The sequence below is a fragment of the Lepeophtheirus salmonis genome, chromosome 13 (genome assembly GCF_016086655.4).
Source record: "Lepeophtheirus salmonis chromosome 13, UVic_Lsal_1.4, whole genome shotgun sequence".
Taxonomy (NCBI): Eukaryota; Metazoa; Arthropoda; class Copepoda; order Siphonostomatoida; family Caligidae; genus Lepeophtheirus; species Lepeophtheirus salmonis.
In genome coordinates this window covers 7217316-7237991 of record NC_052143.2, presented here as the reverse complement: position 1 = coordinate 7237991, position 20676 = coordinate 7217316, and the positions used below count along the sequence as shown (strand labels likewise).

At 31.0% G+C, this 20676-nt stretch overlaps 1 protein-coding gene across 2 annotated transcripts; it reads right to left on the bottom strand.

The window, feature by feature from the left end:
- Positions 1-2346: 2346 nt before the first annotated feature.
- On the bottom strand, positions 2347-4834 carry LOC121127909 (nitric oxide-associated protein 1). 2 transcript variants are annotated; one of them, XM_040723484.2, is made up of 4 exons: positions 4295-4834; positions 3873-4221; positions 3095-3814; positions 2347-3029 (listed from the first exon to the last, which is right to left on the bottom strand). In XM_040723484.2, exons 1-4 carry the CDS (start codon positions 4715-4717, stop codon positions 2455-2457), a joined length of 2067 nt encoding a protein of 688 aa, XP_040579418.1. In that variant the 5' UTR covers positions 4718-4834; the 3' UTR covers positions 2347-2454. The 2 variants fall into 2 exon arrangements, with proteins under 2 accessions (XP_040579418.1, XP_040579419.1); XM_040723485.2 differs by having other exon boundaries at positions 3873-4225; positions 4295-4784.
- Positions 4835-20676: the final 15842 nt, after the last annotated feature.

The window sequence follows — 20676 nt, the reverse complement described above, 5'->3', positions numbered from 1 at the left end:
ACAGGTAAACATGTTCTGTCAAAAAAACATTGGTACTCTAAGTGTTTGCTTCTTTTGAAAAAAAGAGCGCACTCCTTTCCAAATTACCTTCCTTTCGACCTTTCGAACTTATCATCAGTCATCACTACTCAAAATAATGAAAAAGGATGTGTGTTGCTATGGGTATTTATATTTCATATTAGTTATTACTAACAATAAGTAAAACATCCTTTTTACTTATTGTAAATACCAATAATATATAATTCAAATTTGTCAAGAACAAGTCAATCCACACTACTAAAAACTATGGTACAGGTCATTCATCAAAAAGTAGTATTTATATAATAGCTGATAATTATATATATATCTCTTCAGGGGCGTCCGTAGGATATATATATATATATATATAGATTTTTGATTTTTTTTTTTCAAAAAATTTCAGATATTAAACTTTTTTGAAACAAATTTCAAAGATCACCAGATATTCAAAATGAAAGTTATATTTTTTTGTAACAAATTTCAAAGATCCATAGATTTTCACAAAAGATTAAACTTTAAGTATTAAATTTGAAAACTCTATACATATGCCAACTTGATCACAATTTAGGTTTCAAGATGCTTCTTCTCCAGTGATTGAGGAATTTATTTTATTTCACGATATTATTATAATTTGCCTTGGGTTAATTTTGGTGTCTCTGTAAGTGTGGGGGATTATACTAAGTGTTGCTTTTGTTGAAGGGCCGTATGTTGGAGAACTAATTGATGGGGGGGTTGTTTAAGTGGATTTGAACAGCTTGCCTGGTTTGGTTCTATTTGGCGTTGCTATATCCTCTTTGTCTTCATTATATATATATATGTATATGACGAAATAACACATTTTGATTTAGGCATGAAAGTAAACGGTTATCAGTGAAATGCTTCAACCCGAAGATCTAGTTCTAGATTGTTCTAAATTCCCTAGCAAAGATACGGCTTTTGGTCAAATACGTTTATTTATAGCGACATGTGGCTCATACTCTACCCATTAAAAGTATATTATGGCTGATAGTATCATCAAAAGATACTCTATCGGGCTATACCGAGGCTTGGGGTTAAAATAAATGCTGTCCCTGGGTCAATTAATACTCTATCCATGTATAGGTTCCATGAAAAATTCAAAAATCCACAGTAATACATAAAAAATTAAATGTTTCGAAAAAAAATTGAAGAATTAAATTTAATTTTATGAAAAAAAGTTTCAAATATTAAATTTTCTAGTAAAAAGCAAAATTTCCTTAATTAGGGGGCTACAATCCCTCTAGCCCACCCCCTCCGGAGGTGCCTGATATTTGAAATATTTCTAGTCTACGTTCTATGTAATATTAAGGTTGAATAACATCATTAATTATGATTTAAATAGTGTGTAGTTTATTTCTTTTCCTTAAAGACCTATAGGATTGTTCTTTCAATTCATTGCATTCTCAGCCTTGAATTTTTATTTTATTTTTAATATGGACTCTCCCAATATCATTGACTAACTGAATAATCTTTTTCTTTTTTTTTACTTCCGCAAAATGGTAAATATTCAAGACAGAGTCTTAGATAATATATGCGAATGGCATAGACGTATAGGCTATAGCTATACTTATAGGAAGACAAGTTTTTTTGTTTTTTTTAATATGACAGTCGAACGTGTCATATTTTTAGAAACATGACATTTTAGTACATTGAACGATTGCCTATGAACTACCAGAGGTGTCCACAGGTGTAAGATGGTGGGTTATGTAGCCCCCCCCCCCTCAAATGGATAAACTTAAAAAAATCCCTTCTATGGAGAAAAAAAAATTAGTCCTCCCAAAATCAATTTAAGGATTTGTTTTCTAAAAATTTATTTTCAAAACATTTAATTTTCTGTGAATAGCTATGGATTTTGAAATTTTTCTCCAAAAAATGTAATATTTGAAATTTTTTCCCAAAAATTTAACTTTCCGTGAATATCTATGATTTTCTCCAAAAAATGCTATATTAAATTTTTTTTTTTCTAAATTGTATATTTGATGTTTAAAGTTTTTTTCGAACAAATCTAATATTTAATTTTTCAAAAAATTTAATTTTCTGCAAATAGCTATAGATTTTTGAAATTTTTTGTGAACAGTTTTTTTGATTTTTTTTACAAGAAGTTTAATATTTGAAATTTTTTGAGAATCACTACGGATTTTTGAAATTTTTTTCCACAAAATTTAATATTTGTAATTAGTTTTTCTTTCAAAAAATTAATCTATATATATTAATATAGTATATTTATAATCCTGTGGACGTCTCCTTACTGCTATACATATACTGATCAAAATATATAAATTCATTTTATAAATGAAATAGACAGGGTAATTATTCTGTAATAATTGTATTTAAATTTTATTCATCATAGTATAAGTAATACATATACTTCAATGAATGAACTTTGAATAAAAACTTTACTGGTAGAAATTATAAACATCATTTGGGTAGAAAGATATCTTCGTTTTTAAAGGTAGGCGTTCCATTAATCCGATTTCCTCGAAGATAATAAGCGTAAGGTAAAAGAGCTGGATTCCTTAAGTCAAGTCCTTTGGCACCAGGAGTCCATGCTTTTAAATCAAAAGCATATTGACGCATTGGAAAACAAGAGATCCATCCAATGGAACTGAGAACAATGTCCACACAAGTTTCTTGCTTTGATGAATCAGCAACAAACTCCTTAAAATCCATTTTGGGTAGCTTAGCCAAACGAGATTTGTTTGCAGAAGGTACTTTTAGCTGATGGGAATATTTTTGTATAAATTTTTCAACATAACATGTCTCAAGGATATTAATTGGTAAAGCTGATGAGCAAAATACAGTTATTCGAAGAGGATGACGAAACTTTGTAATATCAGGCCCTTGAACGACATCTAATCTCGCAATGCCTCCCAATAACACACTCTGGCCAATGCGTATAAGAAAAGAACGAGGTTGAATAGTATGTTGCGGTAAAATAGTTTGCAATTCTTCTTGAGTTAATAAATTAATGACTTGATCATGTGAGACTGTACCTATTTACACATTTAAAAAAAATATCAAATATAACATATATTTGATATAGGTGAATTGCACATACCTGGAGTATCATAGAACCATCTACCATCAGCAAAATCATGACTTTTTGGATTTAGTCTTTTCGGTAAAATTTCTTCCACTTTATTTCCACCAGTGAAGCTAAAGTCCATAACATTTATGCTTTTGTCCTGACCAAAAGTTCGTCCGACTAAACCTACAGGCGCAGCATATTTCAAGTCTTTGGATACAATTAATTCTTGCATTCGCTGTTTTTCAATTACTGAAAGAATACTAGCATCCCTTGCAAGACGAGAAGTCCTTTCATTCATTCTAGAAGGATCGGGTCTCGTAATGGGGAATTTGAGGAGATTTAGAGTAGTTCCTGGAACAGGAGTAACAGAAGCTTTCTCGACTTTATCATGAGCCTGTACTTTACAGAGATCCGAATCCATAAGCATATTAAAAATTGAGCTTTTCCCTACATTTGTTGAGCCTATCAAGTATATTTTTTTTATGCTGGCCTGTCTAGTCTCCTTAGATAATATTTTATTCCGTGGAGAATAAATATTTTTAAATATTTTATCAATTAGCGTCTCAACATTATATCCCGTCATTGCACTAATGAGTACTTTGTCAACAATATTAAAAGTAAGATCATTTTTACTACACTTTGTCCTAAAACCATTTACCATGCAATGTTCTACATGCTGTAGGTAATTTGTACTGTCTTGAGGGAGAAGATCAATCTTATTACCAACCAAAATAATAGGTTTATTCGAACCTAAAGCACAAGTAAATGTTTCATCATACAAAAAAAAAAAAAATATTGCGAGAGCTACCTATGATATCCAGAATCCCAGGCCATACGGATGATGGATAATCAGCCATGTCCACAACTAAAACAATAAGAGCCTCTTTTTCATTTTTTATGTGCTCTATCGTTTTTGGATAATCTTCCGGGCTTACATTTAGTTTTAATGCCACATTGTATCGTTTAAGAACATAGCATCTTTGACAAACAGTCAATATTCTTTTTTCAAATAACTCTGAGGGAAGATATCCTGGCATTTTAGAATCAGAACAGTGTAAGTGAGCTCCACATCCTCCACATGGGATTTTAGATGGACGAATAGAAGGATTAGGAGTTCCAAACCGAAACATTTCATCTTCCTTCAACAGATTTTCAGTCTGTCTAAGAAAATAAGATAGATTTTTCAATTCCTTCACTGTAGAATATATATATATATTAATATAAAATAACCTTCAAGCGATCAGAATTAGGATCGAATAAATCAAACTCTTGATCAGAATCGTTCTTCTCTAAATTATATATTTCATTGTGAGCATTAAAGGGCATAATAGAATCATCAACTTCTTCCTCAGAATCCATTTCCTTTCTGGATCCTACATCATCTTCCAATTCTCCTTGCCGAGTTCCCAGGCCATCATAGACATAACTTAGTGAAATTGGTACATTATTCAAATCATTCATTTGAATTTTTCTACTCCGAATTTCATTTTCATGGATCAAATTACGATGAAATACTTTTTGCTCCAGGGAACGGTATTTACCTATTGTTTCATTAATTGAACTATATAGGACTTTGTCGTCAAACTCAATACCGTACGAATAACGTCGTTTTATACTAAGTGATCCACGGAAATACCGTAACATTGAAAACATTTTATTTACAAATTAACTCGCATGAAGAATATTATAACTTTGTTTACGTTGAATATTTGTTTATTTTGAAATATAGCATCGACACAAGGTAATGAAGCACATCGTTATCCTTTTATTACCACGCAACCTTCCATCCAAAAAGAAGCCGAAAAAAGGCCAATTGTTATTTATCTCTTATATACTCCTAGACTAGCACTGTCATATTATTTATTATATTCTATTTTAAAATGAATTAAACATTACTAAAATCTACATTAGTATCTTATTCGATACTATATTATAATATTGCTTTATAATATTTTATTAAAAGTGAAGTTATACATTAGTAATTGTGCGTGATAGCCAAAATTTCTTCATAGAAATAATAAAATGGCCAAAATATATATTAAATTAACGACGAGGATTCAACAAGAGATTGTATTCCTGTTCTTTTGGAAACGGAGCATAAGTAAAGAATAACTTATTACTTTTTGTATTTATCAAAAATAATAAATTATGAAATAGCCATGATGTATCTTAGAAGATGGAAACGACAGTTGACAACAAAATACAAAGGGTACTTTTGTGTTAGCAAGATAACGCCGTAAATGTATACCCAATGAGTTCTACTAATATCTGGAGTGAACTTAAGGTGAATCAGAGCCCTATAAGACTTATTGGGCTCTGGAGGAATCACTTAGCCTCATGTAGGGGCAGAGGTATTTTTTATGGTTAAAAATCAAATGGCAAAACCCAATTGACTTTGTACAAGATTACTCCATTTTTATTTCATCAGCATCAGAGAATATATGGGAAGTCAAGTGCTACAGTCAATATATCTTCCACCAAGGCAACATTTTTGAACTGAAATAAAAATGTTTTTGATTAAAAAAAACTAGCTTAGAGTAAGTGTTTCAATCGGAAAGTGATACATATATTGCTTTGAAAATTTTTCTACAAGTTAGTTGCAAAAAAATTAACACAAGTAAAGTTTAAATCGAACATTCTATCTGTTAAAATTAGGAGTTTTTTTTTGTTTTGTTTTTTGCAAAGGATGTACAGTATATATAAAGTAAATCTTAATAGAGAATTAAGAAAGAGAGAGGGGATCAAAGGGTTAAATGACGATTAATAATATAAATATTATAGTAGACATTATTGTGTGCGTGCCATTTTCATTTAATCACTAACAATTATTATTAATTTTGTTTTATATAATAATAGCATAATTAGTAGTGTAGTTGCAAAAATACATTCTATTTGTGATAACTGTGAAAAAGTAATTTATAATTACCTATTCACACTAAGATGTAGCTAGTTTAATTGTTTTATATTGCTGAGGTTAATATAATTTATTAACCTTGGTTCTTACCTTATGATTTTGCTATTTTGTTCTAATACACTTAAAAAAATTTAAGGCAATAATCATTGAAATATTTGCATAAAAATTATATTTTAAGAAGTAAATCCTGGAAGATATTTTTGTTAGAAGATGTCCCCCATCATTTTGTATGGCGGTAATTGAATTGCAATTATTTTACATATAAAAACAACAAACCATTTTTGAAAACTTAATAAAATCTTTTTATTGCTTAGGTAATGATACTTATTAAAAAAATTTAATTTGTTAAATCATATGCAAAATGGAGTTGCACCTATAAAAAGTAATAAATTTTCCGGCATAAATATACAATGAATAATTGTAATGTAATTATTTTATTTTTTAAATGGCCTTTTGGTTTATCATATATTCAAAAAATATACAAAATACTGTGATGTTTACATTTCATAATTTAATTAGAAATACAAGTAATGATGAATATCTTACAATCAGCCCTAAAAAACACATTGAAAATATGCTATGAGGCAAAATTAATTCATAATATTAAATGAAAATGGCACGCTCAACATACTATCTAATATAATATTAATATTATTAAAATAATCATCGTTCAACCCTTAGATCCTCTCTTTGTTTCTTAATTATCTACTTAAGATTTACGATATATATTTTATACATCCTTCACCAAAAAGATTACTCCTAACTTTAACGGACAAAATGATCAATTTAAACTTGACTTTTGGTATTTTTTTTGTAATTGACTTGTACATAAATGTTAAAGGTTATATTTGTATCACTCTCCGATTGAAATCTTTACTCTACGCCAAGTTTTTTTTTAATCAAAACATTTATATTTCAGTTCGAAAATGTTGTCTGGGTGGAAGATACATTAATTGTACCCTGTGACTTTGCATATGTTCTCTGATGCTGATGAAATAAAAATGTATTAATATTGTACAAAGTCAATTAGGTTCTTTGGCATCCATTGCTCTCAATGACGGTCTTCAAGCGGGCACGGAAGGTGGAACTCACTCTGGTAATGTAGTTCCTTCTCAAGAGCTTCCACTCCTTCTCCATGGAGTACTTCAGGTTCAACAAAATTATTTCAAAGTATCAAGGATAATGGAATGAAATTCCTTTTGACCACTCATCTATATCAAGATTTTCTGGAGAATGTATTCTCATAGATTCGCCCCATCACAGGAAACAATACTCATCCATCCCCAGTGGAAGCCCTCAGAAGCCTAAAAGTAATTTTATTTGTAATAAATTATGAACTTGTCTTAAGAAATCCAGGTGTTGAAGAGGAGTTAAATGATGAGGATGATGGCAAAATAGTCATTAAATCCACAACGAGCCACTTCTTTTTGTCAGATATACAAGAAAATGAGCATGATAAAGATGCAATTGAATCATAGGAAACTTAAGAAGATTCTGGAGTTCTTGAAGCCGAAAAAGTAATTATAGCAGATACAGAAGAATCATCTCAAGTTTTCAATTATTGTTTAGATCAAGATCTGGCTTATATTGCAGGATTTTGGTAAAAAATTTAAAGAGCTTTATCCAAATCTAAGGGAAAAGACGTGTGACTTTGGATTTTATGGAGAAACGTCTAGCCCTTGGATTGAATTGGTCTCTAAGGGAGGCCTTGCGATCCCATCGTCTGAGTTTTTAAAATCTTTTCATTGACTGGAAAAATAGTTCAATACTTTTCATTGTAACTATGAAGACACAATTGACAAAAACCCATACGTATTTGAAAATAATCCTCCAATTGAATTATATCCTAACTGGCCTAAAGGAGTCGTCATATCCTTTGTGAAAACAAGAACAAGAACTAGAGTAAATAACCATAATAAAAAGCTCAAACTGAAAAATGCAAGTGATAATCTGAGAAAACTTAAGACAGATTGGTCAATTTAGAAATTAATATTTATCATTCATGTATGTATGTAAAAAATATGTATGCTATAATCTTTACTTATTGCTATTCTTTTATTCCCCACTCTTATATTATGTAATAAAATAGCAAATTAGATCATATACATAAAGCATACATACAGATAGTTCATCATTATTAATCTGCAAATTAATGTTTTTCTTTTTAAATAATTAGCTCTGAAATTGATTTTATTATTCTATAAAGTATCAAGCAAGGATATCGTAAGTATTGGAAAGGACTTACGTTTGTAGATAATAATATCAATATATGTTAAATATTTATGTTTTTTATACTTTTTCGCATGGTTCTAAGTTCACCATTTTGTACCATAAATGAATTGTAATTATATTTATTTACTTAATTTGTGTTGGTTTTCAATGAATTCAGTCTGGATTTTAAAATTATTACTTTACAAATATATAAGACAGAGTGATATGTGCCTCAACAGTGACGCCATTAAATTTTCCTTCTGCCCTTGCTAATGAAAAAAACACAAACGTAGAATTACCTTGCTGCCTCACCTTTTATATATAGTCACCTTGGATTTAGGACTCTCTCAATAACCAAGGATAATGAAATTAATGGATTGTATTACTCACTCTATAACAAAACAAAAGACAATAATAACACACGTGTAATGGTATATAGTCTATCTTTGAGTTATATATTTTGAATTAATAATATTATTAAAAAAACCAGAAAAATCCACCTTACTTTTTGAAGGGAAAAAACAGGTGAATATATTCAGGGTTGCGAGTAAGTGATTATATGGCCAGATATACGAAAGACTCAATTTCCAAAGGAAGTTGATACTTTATTTTTGAAGGATAAATTGATAAGTTAATATAATTAATTCAATAATTTTTTTTGAAAATTTATGCTAGAAAAACCTTTTTACATAAATCCATTTTGATTTTTGAGTTGTAAACCTTAACTCAATCCATATTTTTTGGGTCAAAAATAATTTTTTAGGATTTCAAATATTACCTCAAAATGGAAGAGTTTCTTGGAATAATATGTGTTTTTCAAATAAAATTACAGTGAGGACAAAATGTAATATAACATTATAATTGTATAAAGCTCATATGAGTTACCAAGTCGAATTTCTCGAAAAAAATGTTGTTTTTCACCACAATAGCTTGCATGGTTGGAGCTTGTACTCCTCCAGATAGTATTAGAAATTATTGGTTCAGCCATAAATAGTATAGTCATTCATGGTTGAGCTCAACGTAACTCAAATTTGTATCAATTTGCCAAGGTTACTTTGGAGGTTGTGTGATTTCTATCCAATATCTTTCCGCCATTTAAATAGAGTTCATAAATCATCATATAAACTATACTTTATAACTTCAGGTATAAGTAAGATTGTACCCTTATTGCTCTAGCAGTTCCAATAATTAAAACTGCTAGAACCGACAAAGTCGAACTGAGACTGCAATATATTGCTTTCGGTCTCGGATCTAGTGCTTATTTTCATTTGTTGCATTTTTTTGGTATATTTATAACCTTTTAATATAATTGCAGCGTTTTCAATGATTTTTTTACATTGCTAGGGTAATACAGTTGTATCTGAGCTCCAAATAGTTAAGGTCTTCTCATGGATGTAGAAAAGTGGTTTTAGGCATCAGACGTTGTAAATAAAAGATGGAAGGGTTGGGGTAGATTATAGATCCAGGTCCGCTACTAAGCATGTTTTGGAGGTAATTTTAAGTTATTAAATGAAGCTGTATTTTGCAATTTTTTTCTTGAATTTTTGTAATGCCAATATAGTTTAAACCATTTACAACATTATTAGGGTAATTTTTTTGTAATGCCTTTAAGAAAAAGTCATCAAATTTATGATTTAAAAGAGGTACATATTTATGGCATTTTATGTGTCACAAAACTTCTCATCGATCAGCTATTCGAGCAACTTAATACGTGGGGGAGATAACTCTCTCTTTTGTAAAATATCTATATAATATTTCTAAACACAGGTTTTGCCAAACTTAACTATGCCAAGGCCTCCCTACACTAATATATTTATAGCTGAAAGATACGAAATAAGAAATAAAGTACTTTTATACGAAGCATGTGTACTATGTATTTGTAGACTGAAATCTATCCCCCATTCTTCATCTTCTGCCCCCTAGCCTCCCCTTAGGGCCCCATTTTGAAAACCATTGTCTTAAGCAATCTTAGTTTTTGGGACCCTTCAAGAACTTGAAGAACCCTACACTCTGCGTATAAGGTAGCTGCTGCCCTGTTTGTATCTAATATAATTTCTTGGGATGAATTTTCAAGCGATACTCCTTGTTTTAAGTGCCTGTTTCCAAACTGAGCCTATATAAAAATAATCGAGACCGGAAGCAATACTGATGAATTTTTACTGAGACTGAAACCGTTGAAATGAAAGAAACGAGCCTGAACCGATAGAACAGCTGAACTTAAACCGGCCACAACCTTGTGTATAAGGTTGATAACTTTGGTAAGAATACAAAAGCGTGCGAGGAGAAGGGAAGAAATACTTATGGCATCATTGACTAAATAATGTACATCTTCTTCTATCTAGAATGTTATCATTCCTGAATAAAATACCTAAAATAACGTCTCCTTCTGTCTGGATTTCTGAAAATGGAGGCCCAGGAATTTGGAAAATACTCGGAGTTGCATTGGGTGTAGCATTATAATTAGGAATTGTGTGTATCCTTCATGATATGTTGTTATATAAGCTTAAATAACGGGGATTTTTTTTTATGCTCTTAATAAGGATTAATATCGCCAGACATTATTACATAATTAGCTGTTGCTCTAAATCTTTACGATGAATTTAATTCTAACATTTTTTTATTAGTATATTTATTGTCTAATTTTATGATTTTGACATTTACTTTCTTACTCATAATTATTTAGATCTCATCGGTAGAGATATGTCATAACTTTAGGTTGCAAAACACAAGCCAGACGTGGAGTTTAAACAATAAGATAATCACCCCCTTTTCTTCATGTGGAAGTTGTTATATACAATTTTGCACAGGATAGATATATCTCTACCGATGAGATTGACGAAGATTGTTTTAAGTGGGAGCTGCTACATTTTTTTCTCCTTCTGTGGAATGATTCATTGCTACAGGGATTTCGCTGGCAGGATTATGAACGTAATCCAAGGTATTGTATTGCACTGTGCACTGTGAAGTGTTGTTTGGGTTTTTTAAACTTTTTTAGTGAACCTGTCGTAGTCTTATTCAACTTATGTCCTGGGAGTTTAATTTGCAGCTTTTGCAAGGGATATATAATTTTTGCTTTGTGAAGCAGCGGTGGTAGTTTTTAACCTGCATGGTCTACCGGCTGTATTCTTAAACAACCCATGGGCTTGGGGTGCATTTTGAAGTATTTGGAGGAAGCTTAGATGCTTTGTGAAGTGGAGACAGTGGTTTGTAACCTGCAAAGTATTCCTCCCATTGCACAAATCAAGTTTTGGGGCGAGTTCTTGGGATTTTGTTAGTAAATGACGGGAAATTTTCCCCATGGCAATTTTCCAAACTGGTAATTTTCTCCAGGCCAATTTTTCAGAATGGCCATTTTCTCAACAGTAATTTTTTACTCGCAATTTTCCTAGACCCCATAAATATTGCAGGCGTGTTCGTATAACCTGCAATATTTCATTAATACAACTACATTTTTATTTCTTAGATAAAAATACGTTTATAATATACATCATGGAGCACTATTTTCAGACATAATGACAACACTCGTGTGTAAAATGAAAATTCAAACCCAAAACTTAAGCAATTAGGTTCATAGGCCCAATGAAGGGCTCCTCAGATTTTATCAGAGCAGGGGTATATCACATTTTATAAGTATTTACTTTGCCTTATATAATAAGATATATATTCACTATGACAATTTAAAATATCTTTTTAATAGCTTGAGTATTTTACTTTTTATCTTACCCATCTCAAAATTTAAATTATTTAATTTAAGTAAATAAAAAAGTTCAAATTTTTAAACGGTTTATTTTAATTTAAAAACAATGGAACAAAAAGTTTTTCCATTAAGAAAAAAACAGTAATTGACAGTAATGTTTACTTGGCTTACTCTTAGCTAAGCTGACAGTTAATAAATGCTCTGATCTTGAGAAGTTTTATACAGCTGTTAAATATTAGGTTAAAATCCGGAGAAAAAAAATAAGTCTATAGAAGAATGAGAAAAAAAAGAATATATTTTAAAGGACATATCTAGACACAATTTAGTTTCATAAGTCAAATATATGTTCTAATCCAGTGATACACAATTCTGGGCTAGCAAGCGGCATGCAGCTCTTTTAAGACTAGTTGAAGGCTCTTTATATCTCAGTTAGAAACAATCATAAAACATATTTAAAAAATGGGAAACAGGCAAACAACAGTTATAACTAGTGATGTGTACAATGGGCATTGTTAAAAAAAGACAGAAATAGAAAATCAACATGGTAAGCCTAACAATTTGAAGAATGTTTTGGAGGAGAGAAAGAATAATGCTCATGACGTTTTATGAGATCAGCTACAATCAACTGTTATGGACTGAAGGGAAAAAGGATATAAACAAAAACATTTGGTAGAATTACTCCCATGTGGATCTCCATTTCTACTATGAGTCCAACAAGGACTTACAATTATAATTCTGCAACAAATCCTTAAGGTTATGCTCCCTCTTTTATGAGTACTCACGAATGTTCAATCAAGTTTTGAATGTAATTGAATCTATTTAAGACAGAATGTTCACTACTCAGGAATTAAATTATAGTGACAACTGCTAATGGAAAGAAAATTCATAATCAGATTATCAATTAAAACAAAAAACAAACAAAAACGGGCCTGCAAAAAAAATCACCAGATTTACATCACTGGTTATAACTGAGGATGCCATTTTTGTAAAGAAAAAATACGCATGTGGAGAATGCGGGACAAGACTTATTAGTGAATTATGATCCTCTATACTATCAATTGCCTGTTTATGATTTTGGGGAGATAAAATGAATTACTGCTATGAAGGGAAGAGCCTTCTACATTTAAAAAGGTATAAGTGCAGATTAAGAATTATGTGTATACTTAAATTTAATGTGACATACATAACCTGGCTCCCATCTCTCTGAAGAACCAATTACAAATTATTTCAGGTTTTGCACTCGCTGGTGCACGAGAAAATTTATATGTCACACTAGGAAAACTAGCTTACAGTTACCAATTACCATGCAAAAATGTTAAAATCATATAAATTATAATATAAAGAGAAATATTGAACATTTAAAAAAGACTGAGAACTCGAGTTTTTCTTCGTCTCTACCGGTTCCAAAAAGTGTAAGTGTCTGCATTGTGACAACGTCATTTCACAATTTAAAAGGTCCAATTTTCAAAACTAACAAGTCATATATAGAAGCGTCCACAAGGAGTGTGCTGGAGGGACTGTTGCCCCCTCTTCCCCCCTCCCAAAAAAATAAAGAAATTTTTGCTTTTTACTAATTAATTTAATTTTTCAAATTATTTTTCCAAAAAATTTAATTTTTCAAAAAGATTTCAAAAAATTTTAATTTTATGTGAATGGCTATTGGTGTTTTTGAAATTTTTCTGAGAAAAACTTAATAATTAATTTTTTTTTAAATTTTGAATTAAAAAATTAATTTTAAAAAAAATTTCGATTTTTTTTTTTGTGAACAGCTGTATATTTAATTTGAAATTTTTGCCAAATAGCTTTAGATTTTTATAACTTTTTCTCAAAAAAAATTTAGTTTTTAAAATCTAATTTTTGAAATTTTTTCCAAAAACTTTATTTTCATTTTTTTAAAATAGTTTTTGTATTTCAAAAATTAAAATTCAAAAAATTAGCCCCCCTCCTCCTAAAAAAAAATATACAATTATATATATAATTCTGCGGACGCCCCTTGGCCCTAATATTAGCCCTACAGTTCAGTAACGACTTTTTGATATAAAAAAATAGAATGCACATCAATATAAAAGAATTGTATTTAATTTTTTGTGAAAATTGGTCAGTAAGGTAAAATGATCGATTAATTTATGTGCTTTTAACCATTTTTTGATTTTTTTATGTGGAATCCCTGCTTTTTAAGATAAAATTTGAAAGCTTAATTCAAAATTATATCGCTAAAAAATCGATAAAATGACTTTTTCATATGACTGGAAAAATATTGTTCTTGAACATATGAGATTATAATCTATAATTTTATTATGATAACATCCTAGATTATTGATTTAAACTATCATTAATTCGTGTCTCCCTCCAAACTCGTGACTATGAAGGGTTTGGGTTTTTTTAATGTATCAATTTCAATGATTTTTGTCAAATTTTATTAAAAAAAACTTTAAATTTCTGCGTTGGGTCCTTTCCAAAAAATAATCTTGGACACGGCTATTTCCCCTCCCCTGAGTGTCACTCCTTGGATAAGGCCAGGCTACGGGATCAGAAAGGAAGAATAATTAGTATAAAGGTGGAATTGTAACAATCAAAGTGCATGGATTGAGAACTGAGCCTGTATGTATACCTCAAAGAGGACATGATGGGATATGAGGTATGTCCCTCTGTTATACACTTTTTATGTAGTGAAATAACCTTGTGAGGGTAGAGAGGCCACATTTGACATCAGCAATGAAAGGAACCAATCTCCTCCTTTGCAAAACTCTTTTGCTCCCATCCCTATATCTCTGATACCAACCCCCAGGACATGCATCCAAAAGGTGCACGTCGAGGGGAAGTCCTACAGTGTCCGCCTTACAAACACCAAGGCCCTCAAAGTCACTGTCAGCCAGCACTGGGACGCCATGACAGAGGACCACATCCGCAGCGAGTGTCAGGACTTCCACCGCCGCCCGGAAGCCATCATCACCGCTAAAGGTGTTTACATTAATGATAAAGAGAGCTCAGACGCACAACTATTTATAGTATTAATTTTCTTGAAATTTTATTGTTAATGAATAAATTATTCTCGCATCTTGTTCAAACTGCAATGAACTACTCGTTATTGAGCTCTAAATACTTATTATACCTAATTATTCTATGAGCAAAATCAATATATCCTTAAGTTATTCAATGAAGAATAATCCAATAGTTGGATTGAGTGACGTAATTGGTTCACAAGCTATGAATTTGAAGGCTATTCTCTATCTTAATTAACGCAATCGTTAAGAAGTGTAATTGAAAATTACTTTGTATATGACATAGGTAGTTTATTATGTATCTCGTAAGTCATCAAGAGTATATCAAGAATAATATTTGTACTCACTTCCTTTTGTTAGTTTACAAACAATTGCTATTTGTTGCTACTTGCTGGTAGTTTGGATCATTTGGATGGAGTGAGGGTGATGATATGCAAAGATCTTCATTACAACGAATTGATCTACCCTTTTGCATTGATGTATGTAGTTAGAGTGTAGACGTAAACGATGGAGATAAGAAGAGTACTTGACGCTTCCAACTCTGTCCCCTTTTTTCTTCCCTAACCATCGCTTCTTTTTGACGTCTATAACAAAAAGGTTTACAAAGTTAAATAAAACGAAAGCATTCATGTGAAAATATCCAGCCATTTTCACTTACATATATGTGAGTGAGTACGTATATTTTTTTTATACTTTTTCTTTAAATGAATTAGTTGATGTTGGTATCAGCAACAACCATACTTTTTCTCGAGGGAATTCCTTTCTTTTCTATTTATATGATACGTACACATATTTTATTCTATTTCGTTTTTGATTTGAGGAAGGCTTTATCAATTTATAGTTGTTATAATTCTGTCTGTAGTTGACGAATATTTCCACTTCATTTTTAATATTTTTTTTTTTTGTACTCTATTATGAAATATTCAACAATGATAATTAAATTGTGCTAAATGAAATTATAGACAATAAATAATATTAGCTCATATTTAAGTCGTTGTGGGTGTCTTTACTCAGTAGACAAGTTTAACCTAACAACTCCAACGATTCCATTTTGGTCATCTGTTTATTTACTGTTTGTTTACCCATCCTAAATAATATGTGCATTGTCCCATGGTGTTTAAATGCAGACTCAAAGATAAATATATCATGTCTAAGTAATGAGAAAATGATATCAACTAGGACAAAAGTTCATTGTGACCATGAATAGGAGTCTGAATGAGTGACTATCTCTTCTTTGTAATCATGAGGGATCAAAAATTATACAGATGGTCAGATTATTATTATTATTGCTATTATCATTTTGAGGATTGACAAAGAGTTATTTGGAGGAAAGGTGCCTTATCTCATCGAAACATTCATTTCATTGTGTTTGTGTGTATCGTCAATATACGAATTCATAGTAGGAAGTCCATAAATTGCTTTTCATGAAAAAGAAAGGAATAAATGAGCCGGTTGTTTGGAAGGTAGGGATTTTTCAGATGCAAAACGTTTTGTCTTATAATTAGACTTATGATTTGTGAGCAATCACTCAATCGCACCAAAAATTGTTCATTTCCCCTGTTTTTGTCTGGAAAATGGTCATTTTTTTAAGTGGTACAAAATAAATAAAGGAAATTTGGAATCAAATTAGATTACACAACAGCTTTTGATGATTCTTTGATGATAATTTTCGAATAAAATCCCCCTCCAAATCCCCTCCTTCATTAGACTCTATTTTTTGGAGATAAATTATGTATATCAGACTACAGGTCGGATATGTGAGGGATTCCGACAACAGCCAATTAGAGTAAGGGGAAATTTGGCCCAAAATTGACTGTTGAATATACCCTTTGAATCTTACAACAAAGGATATATACTTTTGCACCAAATTACAAAGTCCTGATTTTCCATTTATGCAAAAGGTTGAACGTATAATTAGTAGTTGTGATGATCAAATGCCTCCATTTAACAAGAATCCTGAAGATCTCGCCAACTTCAAATTTCCTTCAACTACAAATGTGGACGTCTTTAACTATGTTTAAAACTATCAATACTCATCGAAGGCAAAAATTAACAGAAGAAAATCTTTTACAAAATCTTGATTTGTCCATAAAATGTAGCAAAATGTATGAATAGATTATGGTAAATTTAAAACAACACTCATTACCTTAAATTATCCTTATAAAACTGTATTTTTCTTTCATTACGAATTGCTCCATTTTGATATTCTGACTGCTCATTTTTCATAATTTAGCGCTCTTTTTATGCTCATTTTGAATAATAAAAATTCTCTAAAATAGTAAGTCTACTCAAAATAAATATTATACTATACATCTTTATATTTTTTAAAGACAAAATGAAAAGTTTCAAACATTGAGCAATAATTTGTCTATATAAGATACACCAGTGTTTCCCAAACTATGGTACGCAGTAGATTGAGTAAGGGGAGGAGAGTGAAAAAACAAAAAAAAAAAAAAAAAACAAACGAAAACAACAGCTATAAAAACACATTCAAAACTTTTTCAAAACAATCTTGCAACGAAGGAGATGGGTTTCTTTCATGGCTGGTGTCAAAAGTGGCCTCTTCACAGTCACGAGTCTCTTTCCACCGACTTTTTGATAGGTCTTTGGACAGTCTGGTGTAAAACCCTGAGATCCCTTGCATGGATCTCCATGGACTTGAGGGGATAGGCCTGGGCTGTTTTCTTTAACTCCACCGGCTCCAGTTTGGCCTTTTTAACATTTCCCTTCTTCCTCTCAATGTTTCGGATTTGCTAACGTTATAGACAGTGATCCAGAAGACGTCCAACTACTTTGAGTGTCGAATGGAAAATCGTGGATCACGTTCAAGTGTCATTTTCTTGACTTGTACGTAAGCTAGAGAGCTCAGGTTTGTTTTGTTTGGTAACTAATTGTTTATGCTTTAATATATTGATATTTAAACTCAACCTTTATTAATTATTGAAGGAGTAAGTGTTCAGATTTCAATGGATCCTTCGGTAGTCGGATGCCTAATGATGTCAGGCATTTGTTTGATTGACATATTTATGTAATAAAAGCTGGCTCAGATATATAAAATAGTACTTGCACCTGTTTTTTATTTCATAATGATCATATTTAATGATTTTTAACCGCCGTGTTTAAATTGTCGCTGATTTTCATTCCAAAAATCTATGTTGATAGGATGACGCAATCACAGTGGGAAACCACCATTTTATAGTAAATGTGGATATTTTATTTTGTAAAACTTTCATATAATAATTTTTTTTATAGATTTAATTGACTTTTAATTTGCATTCTTGGTTTTTTTAATACAAGGCATTTGGATTTTAGGACTGAGGGACAGAAAAACAGGGAACATGGAGGATGTAGGTTTTAGGGAATTGTGGATTTTTGCCCAATCAGACCGTATTTTTATTAAGCAAATTACAAATATACATTTATATAAATATACTGAGTCAATAATATATTTTTATGGCTGTACAATGGTTATATCTGGCCAAAGAAATATAATTTATGCTCTAATGTATACTATTTGTTGAAAATATGTACGTAGCCATAAAAACTTCAGTTGATAAATGTCAAATGAGTTTAAAAGCCTCCCATCAAAAAGAAAATAAGAAAAAATCTAGGTGATGCAATAATCCTCACTTTCCGATTGAATACTTTTGAGTAATCCGTTATGATATAAGTCTAATATTATTTAGAAAGAACTCTACTTATCACCTATTACACATGAATTAAACGATTAAACTCTTTGTTCCTTGTACAAGGTGCGTGGCTCGTCTTAACTTTGAGTGACAAGAGTCAAAAGGACTGAGTGTAATACGTACATAATATGTAGATTTGAAAATAAATGAAATGAATGGGAAAATCTCCTCATCCAGACAGAAACAAATACAAGTACAATTTTAAAGTTGTATAATTGGTTATCCTATGAGTTACAAGTACATCTATTCAGATTGAGTTTTTTTTTCTTTTTAAAGCCAAAATAGACATACCTTAACTTATCATTTGACAAACAAAAACAAACATTCTAACTGAATATAACACAATCCCTACACATAACTGATTTAGGTTAAAGACAAAACAATAATAAGTAAAACGACAAAAAAAAATCACAGCTTTTTTTTCATTTTTTATACAAGCATCTAAAAGTCCGAATTAATTACCATTGTTGGAGAAATTTGCTGTCTCGATTACACCTTTCAAGTTTGTTGGTATGGGTTTCTTGTTACATCTGCAATAATATATTATAACTTGAACTATACGGATGATGGCCTCCACCTTAAAAGCCCAGGGAAGATTCGGATCGGTCCCCACTACCCAATCAGTTTTTGACGTCGAGACTTGAGGTTTTTCCTTTAGTTTTACTTCACACTTTCTTACCAAAGGACTCACCCCCTATTACACTCGTAGAAAATATGTGCTGACGTTTTTATTTTTTCGCTAGAGAATGTGTAGTTCATACTCTCATCCTCGTTATTCGATTTATTTGTATAAATTGATGAGGTAGCGATACACAGATTCACTTTTAAATGCGGGTTACCTGCACGTAAAAGCTTTTGCATCCACTCGTAACCTCGGTTGACATTTTTGTGACTCAAGGAAAAGGAAAAAAGATGGAGAAAAAGCAAATGGAAAGGTCACTCCAAGCCAAATCAATCCCCCCAAAAAAAAAAAAAAAAAAAAAAAAAAAAAAAAAGTCAATCTTCGATTTTTTCCAAATTTGGCACATATTTTAATATTAGTTAATATGTCAAAAATCCAAAATTTTAGATTTTTTGTCCTCCAGTTTAGGATTTAGTGGTTTCTAAATTTTTGGGCTTGACCCCCCTACCCTATTTTTAAATCGCTGTAGGTAGAGCAAATTTCTAAATATAAATCATTAATTTACATATATTCACATTTTCATCTATAGTATTTAAGTGGAAGTGGAAATGCATCTCTAAAAATTCATTTAAATGGTTTTTAAAGTAGATCGATATCTTTAAAAACATTCAAAATACAGCGATTTAAAAATAAAGTAGGTGGCGTTGAGGCCGCCCAAACTTTGGAAGTTTCTAAATCCTGAACTGAAGGACAAAAAAGGCTGAAATTTTGTATTCTTGAGATTTTAACAAATATTAAAATATTGGCCAAATTTGAAAAAAATGAAGATGGTTCTAAGAAAAATGTCCTTTTTTTGATTGATTAAAAAAAAAAAAATTACACGGTAGTTAGTCTTCTATAGTGTTGTATCAGTTCTTATTTATTCGGGCCAGTTCAATGTTTAGGACCGATGCCATCATTCCGTGGCACCGGCCCTTAAGACTTTCGGATTGTCAGTAGGACAAGAATTGATTAGAAAAAAAAAGAAGATATAAAGTTGAGTTACATCATCAAAGATCGAACTTTATAAGTTTTATGAATTATATGCCGGACTGAACTGGACCAGGCCGAGACTGAGATGGACGGGGCTGCAGTTTTCAACCTAATTAAGGAAGGGCGTACCACTAGTCATCTATATTTTCCTTATAGTCAACTGTTCATTAATACGAGCGAATTTATTATGCAGATATAATCAAATACATTGTATTTGAAAAGTATGTAAAGCAAGAAATAATGTATTCGGCGCGTTTGTCTTATTTTCTACAGATAGTAGTCAAATTAGATATATACTGCGGGTCGATTGGGCCAGGTTACAGTTGCAGAACCCGCGACATCAAAAAAATCCTACTCGTATTTGACTAATTTCTATTATATAGAGGAACAATTAGAGGGTAAAAGCTTCTACCAATAAAATGAAGCCAAGAATATAATTTATCTT

Coding starts and splice junctions, on each gene's coding strand:
- LOC121127909 (XM_040723484.2), bottom strand. CDS start 4,717: ATGTTTTCAATGTTACGGTATTTCCGTGGATCACTTAGTATAAAACGA. Junction 3,815..3,872: donor TGGGATTCTGGATATCATAG/GTAGCTCTCGCA, acceptor CTTGTGCTTTAG/GTTCGAATAAACCTATTATT. Junction 3,030..3,094: donor ATGGTTCTATGATACTCCAG/GTATGTGCAATT, acceptor ATGTGTAAATAG/GTACAGTCTCACATGATCAA.